We start from the raw sequence: 9,737 nt of genomic DNA, 5'->3' as shown, positions 1-9,737 counted from the left end.
CTTCATGTCCATTTGGAATTCTGCCTCCTCGCAAGCTCCCAGCACAGCTGGTCAAAGTCACAAAAATTCTGGTCTCTGCCATTTTCAGTCCCAGAAAATCCCAAACAACTGTCCGAACCTCTGTCCCAGGCCCTTATTTTTGTGGACAACACATAACTTGTGAAGACCTACTAAGTGCTGGGTTCTATATTAGACACCAAGGCTGCAGGGGTCACCAGAGTAGACACAGGCCGTGCTCTGGAGCCATCACCCTGGCAAGGGGTCATTTCTGGGCCTTTACTCCCCACGTGAGGGACAGGAAGGCACATAGTGGATATACTGGCTAAATTGCCTGGTGGTTGGTGGTTTACTTGCTAACTTGTGTCCAACTCCTGTGACCTTATGGACTATAGCCTGCCAGGCTCCTCTCCCATGGGATTCTCCAGGCCAGAATACTGGAGTGGGTAGCCGTTTCCTTCTCCAGGAGATCTTCCCCACCCAGGGATTGAACTTGGGTCTCCCGCATTGCAGGTGGATGCTTTACCTTCTGAGCCACCACGGAAGCCTGCTAAATTGCCAAGCTGCCCCACCCGTGAGCTCCTTCCACAGGCCGGGTCTGCCGTTGGCCTGGACTCTGGCACACAGTAGGCTCACAACCAAACTACTCCATGACCAAGCCACAGCTTGAGCTGTCCGGAGATACAGACGTGGAGCAACCAGGGGGAAGAATTTTGCTACCAGCTTCATAAGGTTGTGGGGCGACTTAAATGAGTCAACGTACAGATACAGAGCTTAACACTTTTGGGGGCACACAGCAGGTGCTCCATAAGGGCTGACTGCCAGTTATATAGGAGACAGCTTCCAACAGCTGATAGAAGGAAGCCTTGATATGACATTCAAAACACCCCACTGTCTGTGCCTCTTAACAGATGCGGCCTCCCTGTCACCCTGCCTGGCCGAACTCCTCCTGGCTCTTCCATGAGGTGGTGTCTTTCTCACACCTCTAAGTCTGTGCCCAAGCTACTCCCTCCATCTGGAAAGTTTTTTTTTTTTTTTTTTGCTGGTACCCTCTTCATTCAGGGGCCACCTCTAAGTTCCCCCAAGCTCCTCTGCACACCTGTCCCCATCCTAGGGCTTGTCCAGGGAAACAGAATTGCCTGTTTGCGCGGCCAATCGGACAGGGGCTCAAGGGTAAAGGCTTGCGTCATCCGCCTCTGCCAGCGCCAAGCCCGGGTCCCAGCTAGGTGCTGGCCAGTTTGCGCTGAGCAGACAAAGGCTCCTCCTTACCGGGTCTCCCTTTCCAAGTCACTGCCTCGGGGAGGCCTTCCTTGATCACCTGTTCTGTCCTCCAGAGGTGGTCAAACTAGCTTGCATCAGAAAGATTTCTTGGATTTCTGAGTCAGTAAGTCTGGGGCGGGCCCTAAGAGTTCGCACTTTTAAAATTCCAGCGCTCATCGGCTCACTTGGCGCCCTCCTGTTCTGCACCACCCGCCCCCCCCCCCCCCCGGTTTATCTCCCTCAGGGCACTCGTAACTCTGAAGTGTTTATTGCTTATTTGTCTTGGGTCGCCACAGACCTCCCATCTAAACTCCATGAGGGGGAAGAATTTGGGTTGTCCTGCGCACAGCACGGCACGGTGCTGGGCCCGGGACTGAATGAATGAATGCCGAGATTGAAAATCAAGTGACAGATGGTCCGCTGGGCGAAGGGACCCCTAGAAGCCCAACTCGCCGCTTCACCACGCCCCCCGTCCTAGTCCCTGGAACCTCGCGCAGCTCCCTGAGGCCCCACGCCACGGCCCCTTTAAATGAGCGCGGGGACGCCTCGCCCCTGGGCTCGCTCGATCCCTGACGGAGCAGGACGGAGAAATAAAAAGAGCCTTCCTCTCGGAGAGCCGGAGGAAACGTCTGGGAGGGGGCGGAGGCGCAGCGGCGGCCCCGGCAGAGGCGCGGCGGCCGGAGCGCAGCGCGCGCGGAGCCGGGCGCCCCGAGCGGACACGACGCCGCGCGCCGGCCCGGCCCCCCGCCGCCCGCCCGCGCGCCCGCGGCCCCGGCCCCGCCCCGCGAGGCTCGCGCCGCCCGGCCCCGCGCGCCGCGCCGCGGCCTGAGCGAGCGCGCCGCCCGGCCCCGCGCCCCGACCGCGCCCCCGCGGCGCTCGCCGGCCCCGCCCCGCCCCGGAGGCCCGCGCCCCGCGCCCCCGCTGGCCCTGCGCGCCGCGCGGAGTCCGGCGCGCGCCGGGGGCGGGGCGGGCGCCGGGGGGGCGCGGGCCCCGCGGGGCGGCCATGGAGTGAGGCGGCGCGCGGACTCGCGCTCGGACGGACGGAGGCACCGACGGGCGGCCCCGGGCTCCGCGCGCTGGAAGATGAACAGAGCAGGTAGGCGGCTCCGCGGGGCCCGCGCGCCAAGGCGCCCCGTCCGGCGCTCCAAGTCGGAGCCCGCGAGGCGCTCCGGAGCGAGCTGCCCAGAAACCCCGCGACCTTCCGCCTCGGCCGAGGGCCGGGCGGGTCCTGAGGAGGCCGAGCGCGTCGGGGGCTCTCAGCCCCGTCCGGGACGCCCCACCTCGGGGACGCCCCGTCGGTCTCGGCGAGGCCGCGCCCCGGCCCCGGGAGGCCGCCTCCGGCTCCCACCGCGGCCCGCGGCTTGGGGGTCCGCTCGCGACGGGGAGGGACGCTCCCTTCGCAGAAGCGACTTGGGCGCGCCCCCGAAAGCGCCCCCCTGCTCCTTGGGGTCCCCTTCCGGCTCTCGCTGGCCCCCCCAGAAGCCCTCGTGGCCCCCCGGGTCCGTCTGCGCTCTCCCCCCGCCGGGGTCTACGCCTGCTCCCTCCCTCGCGCGCGGCGCGCCCTCGGCGGCTTCTCGCGCCTCTCCCGCTCCTGGAGCCCCCCAGACTTGGAGCTCGCTCCCCCTTGGAATTAAAAAGCCCTGGAGAACCACACCCCGCCCCGCCCCCCGCAGCGGCGCGCCCGCATGCCCTGCGGGCCCTGGCGCGGCCCCCGCTTTCTGGCCAGGGCACGGCTCTCCAGGCGTCCCCCCCAGCCCTCGCGTCTCTGCCCTGAGACTGTGCCTCTGCCCGGTCGGGGCGTCCGTGAAGTCCCGACTGCGCTCGACGGTACAGAGCGGTCCCCTCCGAGGAGTGCTGTGTAGCAGACTTACTGACTGAGACCCAGAGATGGGCGGTGCCTGGCCCCAGTTCCCGGGGTCCTGACTCCTCCGCGGGGAGGGCAGAAAGTTGCCTCCAAGAGGCGAGTTTACGAGGAGGCAGCCGTCCCAGCTGAGTTCACTTGCCTGCCAAGGAGCGGTTATCGCTCTTTTCATTTTTTTTTTTTTCTCATAGAATTTAGCAGAAGGCAGCTCCCTCTCCGACCAACACCCTTGTCCGAATCCGAACTCCAAAACACACATCCCTAAAGAAACAGGAAGCCACCATTTTGGCTGTCTTAGAATCATATCCTGCTGCCCTGGGTGGGTGTACAAAAGTGTGTGTGTGTGTCTGTGTCTGTGCGTTGTGGGCTTTTCCTTTCTCAAGTGCTTTTAATGAATAAAATCTTTGTCTGAAGAGTGAGGTGCGGGTGGGGGACGTTTGGCTCGTTGATCTGACAAAGGGGACACTTGGGGGCCTAGGAACGCGGTGGCCGCCTCCCTGTGTCCAGGCCCTGCTGTGGCTGGGCGTGGACACACCTGGACCCTGAGCGAGTGTTGGTCGCCGAGTACGGGGCTGGGGGTGGGGGCGGGGAGCCACCTTGGAGGAGTAGGGAGAAGACCGGAGCCGGATCCCAGTGCCCAGCCAGCCCCCTCCTTCTAGGAAGGAGGTGGCCTGCTGCTGGATCTAGCGGGACAGAGCCAGGCTAAGTCTTTCCTACACGCCTAATAAAACTCGCTGGAAAACAATGGTGAGAGCCCCGTGCGGTTTTCCCACGTTTCCCTGCACGAGACTTGGGCAAGCCCTCCATTCTCCGAGACTCCGGGGTTTGGAGTGAGCCAGAAAACGCTTAGCGGCAGGTTTGGTCCCAGGAAATCTCAGCACTTACCGCCCTTGGGTTCCAGCATCCTGTAATTTGCATCTAGCGTAAATCTGGTTACTTTTTCTGTGCGATAGCAGTCATAGACCTCATGTACTGTGATATGTATGTGTTTGGCTCTGAATTTCTTGATCATGCAGCAGAATGGTTCACAGACTCCGGGGGACTGAACCCCATAACCACCGTAGGCTTAGTCATTTGACGCTGAGCAGGTTACTTAACCTCTCAGTGTCTATTTCTTCATCTTGAAAATGGGGATAATAAGATCTTTGTTGTTGAGGCCTCATAATTAAGCAAAGCTTGTTAGGGGCCTAGCACAGTGCCTGTCACCTTATGTTGCTGTTATTTAGTTGCCGAGTTGTATCCGACTGACCCCATGGACTGTAGCCCGCCAGGTTCCTCTGTCCATGGGATTTCCCAAGCAAGAATACCCGGGTGGGTTGCCATTTCCTCCTCCAAGGGATCTTCCTGACCCAGAGATGGAACCCAACTCTCCTGCATTGCAGGGGGATTCTTTACCACTGAGCCACCTGGAAAGCCCCCATCACATTATATGTGACCAACAAATTACTAGTTAATATTGACCCAGATGCTGCTCTTGAGTGTTTTACACTTGTATCAGTTCGGTTTTCACAGTAACCTCATCATGAGTACTGTTGCCATTCTCATTTTATAGATGGGAAAATTGAGCTGCAGGGATTTTATGGTTGCTGACCTAACAAGGAGTTGAGACAGGGTTGAAACAGACTGTCCAGCTTGAGAGCCTGCTTTATGTATCTGGTACATAGCACATAGTAGGTTCACAGGAAATGTTTGCCAGTTGACTTTGTTAGGTACCTTATGTGGGTTTTTTGCCTTGAACTTCTCAACAGCATTATGAAAAAAGTGAGGTATTTCTTCCATTTTACCTAGAAAGAAACTGAGGCTCAGAAAGGCACAGTGACGTGCCTGAGATCACACAGCGGATGTGTGGCGGAGCTGGGGTTGGGGTCAGGTCTGTCCGAGCCATGCCTTTCCCACGTGGGTCGTGCGTCCCACACCTATCGTGGGTCGCTGGACTCACCTGGCCGCAGCCTTGTTAGAAATCATTAGGCTTGACTTGGACATTCCAGCAGGCATTCAGGAATGAAATGTAAATTAAGATGCAATTTATATAAAAAAAAAGATGCAATTGGAAGGTGAAATTGGAAGATAATTACTCTTGGAACATACGGTTATGAGAGTTCCAAAGGGAGAACAGTGAACTGCAGTTGCAACAGATGCAGGGGCCCAAGGTGGGGATGTCAGGGAACGCCATCAGAAAAGCTGCAGTTTAAAAGACTCATCTGCCAGAGCAGACGGCACTTACTGACTGCTCGGTGCAGTCCCCTCACCCTGCAGATGTGGAAACTGAGGCTCAAGGACAGGAGGGCTCTTGCCCAAGGTGTCCCTTCAACTCCTGGCAGAGGCAGCCATGGAGATCAGAGCTCCAATTCACAGTCCAGAGCTCCTCCGAGTACCTCCTCTCATTTAACCTCTGCATAGCTGACAAGGGAGGCTTCCCTGGGGGCTCAGCTGGTAAAGAATCCTCCTGCTGTGCAGGAGACCCTGGTTCGATTCCTGGGTCGGGAAGATCCCCTGGAGAGGGGATAGGCTACCCACTCCAGTATTCTTGGGCTTCCCTGGTGGCTCAGCTGGTAAAGAATCTGCCAGCAATGCGGGAGACCTGGGTTTGATCCCTGGGTTGGGAAGATCCCCTGGAGAAGGGAACGGCTGCCAGCAGCATCAATGTGTGAGTGGCAGATATTTAATTAAAACAGAAAATATAAACTGGTACCAGGGAGGCTGGCTGGCTGCGGATGATTTCTGTCTCCAGAGGCCGTGAAAAATCTCTTCTTCCTGTGGCTGTGACTCCCCACCTGCCACCCCCGCCCTCAGTTAACTCTTGGCATCTTGATTCGCAAGCTATTCTGCATTCGGGTCATCCTCAGGGCTAGCGCATTGCCAGGAGGTCGTGGGCACTGGGACCTCAGGGTGGCAAGGGTGTGCCCCCCAGGCTGTGTGTTTCGGGGAGAGAGAAGGTCCATCCATGCTTGGTTCTTGCTCTGGTTGTTCAGTTGCTCAGTCGTGTCCGACTCTGCGACCCCATGGGCTACAACACACCAGGCCTCCCTGTCCTTCACCATCCCCTAAAATTTGCCCAGACTCATGTCGGTTGAGTCGGTGATGCCATCCAACCATGTTATACTCCGTCACCGCCTTCTCCTCGTGCCCTCAATCTTTCCCAGCTTCAGGGTCTTTCCTGATGAGTCAGCTTGTCACATCAGATGGCCAAAGTGTTGGAGCTTCAGCTTCAGCATCTGTCCTTCCAATGAATATTCAGGACTGATTTCCTTTAGGAGGAACTGGTTGGATCTCCTTGCAGTTCACGGGACTCTCAAGAGTCTTCTCTAGCACCACAATTTGAAAGCATCCATTCTTTGGCCCTCAGCCTTGTTTATGGTCCACCTCTCACACCCGTCCTTGGCTGCTGGGTTCTAGAGAGTCAGAAAGTTACACTGAACCCAGAGGAGGAAGCCCCTGCTCTGATTTATCCTGTTATTAATCCACCCCCGCCATATTCTAAAGCTCAGCCAAACTGGACTCTTGGCCATATTTCCAAAGGCCTTGCATCTGACTGCCTCTGGGCCTTTGCATGCTCTGTGCCTCTGCCTGGAACACCTAACCTCCTTTTTTTAATTTTTATTTTATATTGGAGCATAGTTGATGTACAGCGTTGTGTTAGTTTCAGCTGTACAGAAAAATGATTTTGTTATATATATATATTGGGTTTGTCCACGTTTTTTCATAACATTTTTGACCATATATATGGAATATATATAGGAGCTTTCCCAGATTCTTTATATAAAGAATCTACCTGAGATGTAGGAGACATGGTTTGATCCCTGAGTTGGCAAAATCCCATGGAGGAGGGCGTGGCAAGGCAACCCACTCTGCTCTTCTTGCCTGGAGAATCCCATGGACAGAGGAGCTTGGCAGGCTTCATGGGGTCGCAAAGAGATACGATCGAAGTGACTGAACATGCTCAAATATTTATATATATGTATTATATATATATTCTTTTTTAGACTCTCTTCCCATTTAGGTTATTATAGAATCTTGAGTAGAGTTCCCTATGCTGTACAGTAGGTCTTTGTTGATTATCTTTCTTATATATAGTAGAATGAACCTGTTAATTCCAAATTCTTAATTTATCCCCCCCCACCACAATCATAAATGTCTTTCCTAAATCTGTGAATCGGTTTCTGTCTTGTAAATAAGTTCATTCATATTACTTTTTTAGATTTAGATGAAAGTGTGAAAGTGAAAGTCACTCAGTTGTGTCTAACTCTGCGACCCCATGGACTATACAGTCCTTGGAATTCTCCAGGCCCGAATACTGGAGTGGGTAGCCTTTCCCTTCTCCATGGAACCCAGGTGTCCGCATTGCAGGTGGATTCTTCACCAGCTGAGCCACAAGGGAAGCTTAGATTTGGGTGTCATACAGCGCTTGTCTCTCCTTGTCTGACTTACTTCATATGGCTTGCTGATCCCCAGGTCCATCCGTGTTGTTGCAGATGGCATGAGGTCATTCCTTTTTCTGGCCAAGTAATATTCCACTGTCTGTATCTTCATTAGCCACTCCTCTGGGCTTGCTTCCGTGCCTTAGCGGGTGCAGCTAGTGCCGCAGTGAACTCTGGGGTGCATGTAGGTTTTCTCCAGATACGTGCACAGGCATAGGATTGCTGGATCATATCCAACTTCATTTTTTTTTTATGATGAAAGTTGTCCCTGTCCTTCAGCAGGCACCCTGGTGTATCTGCCCCCTGCGCCTCCTCTGGGCAGCACTGGTCTGAGACCCAGGTAACCTGGCCCTGTGCGCAGGAGCTCTGTGTGAATCCTCCTTGGGAGGAAGGAGAGCCAGGGGCCGTCCCCTTTCCTCTTCTCGCCTCCTGCGTCCCGGCTCCTTCACCGGCTCCTTCTCAGAGCCTTGGGGCCAGTGGGGCTCCGTCCCGGGCTCCACTCTCATCTCTGCCCCCCACTCAGTCTCTTGGTGATTTCACCCGGCTCGTGCCCTGATCCCATCTCTGTGATGGCTGCCTCCAGCCAGGAACCCAGGCTGGTCCATCCAAGAGCCCACTGACCGCTCCTTCCAGGGATGTGATGGGGAAGTCGGATGCAACAGGTGCAGATCGAAGTTCTGGTTTCCTCCCGCGACACCTGCAGCCTTCCCCGGTTCAGCTGGTGGCAGCTTTACCCTGCTGGTTGCTGTGACTCAAAACCTTCGCGTTGCCCGTGATTATTCTTTCTCTCACACCCCACATCCAAACCGTCTGTAAATCCCACCAGCTCTATCTTCATCTTCAGAATCTGATCTTTCTCTTTCTTTCTTTTTAACCGCTTCCTCGGCTGCAGCCTGGTCCAAGCCTCCATCCTCTCTGGCCTGCATCATTCTCGCCGGTGGCCCCTCCCTGGCCTCCCCGATTTCACGCTCAGCACTGCTGCCACCTTCAGCACACTAGCTGGAGTGGGCTTGGCCTCCTGCTCAGGGCCAGCTTGTCATCGACACTCTGGCCAGGACCCCTCTGCCCTCATCTCCTGTCCTCCTTCGCTGCCTCACTCCCTTCCCACCGCTCAGACGGCCTTGGACACGCCGGGTGAGCCCTGAATCCCCTCGCCTTTTTCAGGTCTTCACTCTGATGTCCTCTCATTGAGACCCGTCCTGGTCTCTCTGTCTAAAGTTGCAAGCTCCTCATCTTTCCTCCAAATTCCTCCTAACTCCTGATCTTTTTCTGTGGACCTCATGATCATCTCACGTATGATGGATAACAAACTTAGGCTTTTTATCACTTATCTCCCGCCACTACAGTGTAAAGGCCAGGAGGAATGTGGTCTTTGTTTGGTTTATTGATGTATTCAGAGAGTCTGGAGGAGGGCCTAGGAGATGCTAGGTGCTCCATCAATACTGATGTCGTGGAGCTGGATCACAGAGAGCTGGATGGGAGCGGAGGAGAGCCAGTCATTCACTGTGGTCCTCAGTCCTTCTGACTCAGCCTTATGGGAATTTCTCACTTGGTTCGCTGTCCCTGGTCCCTCTGGCCTCAGTCTCTCTGTATTTTGCCTTTCTCTGCTTCCCTAGAAGCCGGGAGCCCCGAGTCTGCCCTGTGGAAGAGTTGCTCAGTTGTGTCTGACTCTTCACAACCCCATGGACTTGTGAAGCCCACCCAGGCTCCTCTGTTCATGGAAGTTTCCAGCCAAAGAATACTGGAGTGAGTTGCCATCTTCTCCTCCAGGGGGTCTTCCAGACCCAGGAATTGAACCCGCGTCTCCTGCATTGGCAGGCGGATTCTTTACCGCTGAGCCACGGGGGATCCCATAGAAGAAATGCTTGCTGTCAAAAGGGTGAAGGGACTGGACCAGGAAGCAAGAGACTCCTTTCTACAGAGGCCCTGCTCTGGACTCACTGAGTCCCCCGCCCTGCCTGCGCCTCAGTCTCCTCTCTCAATGAGGGGTTGGGCAGGGTCTTTCTGACTCTGCCATCCTTGGATCTCAGAGGGGAAGAGGGTGGAACGCCCTGAGCTCTTAGAGTGGGGAGCAGGACGTGGACATTGGGTAATGTCACTCCTCGGGGCTCCCCTGGGGAAGGCATTTTCTTGCTGGATCACGCCTAAGACGCCCACTGTGACCTTTTTCCGAGGAGATGGAGCCTGCAGATCAATAGCTT

At 55.8% G+C, this 9,737-nt stretch overlaps 1 protein-coding gene across 4 annotated transcripts in view; it reads left to right on the top strand.

Annotated features, from left to right (window-relative positions):
* Positions 1 to 2,221: 2,221 nt before the first annotated feature.
* FGD5 (FYVE, RhoGEF and PH domain containing 5) overlaps positions 2,222 to 9,737 on the top strand; it is a 118,918-nt gene continuing 111,402 nt past the window's right edge. For 2 of the 4 annotated variants that reach the window (XM_069561032.1, XM_069561031.1), the window contains exon 1: positions 2,244 to 2,353. In XM_069561032.1, coding sequence (XP_069417133.1) covers positions 2,341 to 2,353 — 13 coding nt within the window. In that variant the 5' untranslated portion in view covers positions 2,244 to 2,340. Of the gene's footprint in view, positions 2,354 to 9,737 lie in introns of all 4 variants that reach the window. The other 2 variants (XM_069561033.1, XM_069561030.1) reach the window with 2 other exon arrangements.

This window comes from Ovis canadensis, chromosome 19, assembly GCF_042477335.2.
Source record: "Ovis canadensis isolate MfBH-ARS-UI-01 breed Bighorn chromosome 19, ARS-UI_OviCan_v2, whole genome shotgun sequence".
Classification (NCBI taxonomy): domain Eukaryota; kingdom Metazoa; phylum Chordata; class Mammalia; order Artiodactyla; family Bovidae; genus Ovis; species Ovis canadensis.
This window is presented reverse-complemented; position numbering and strand designations above follow the sequence as displayed.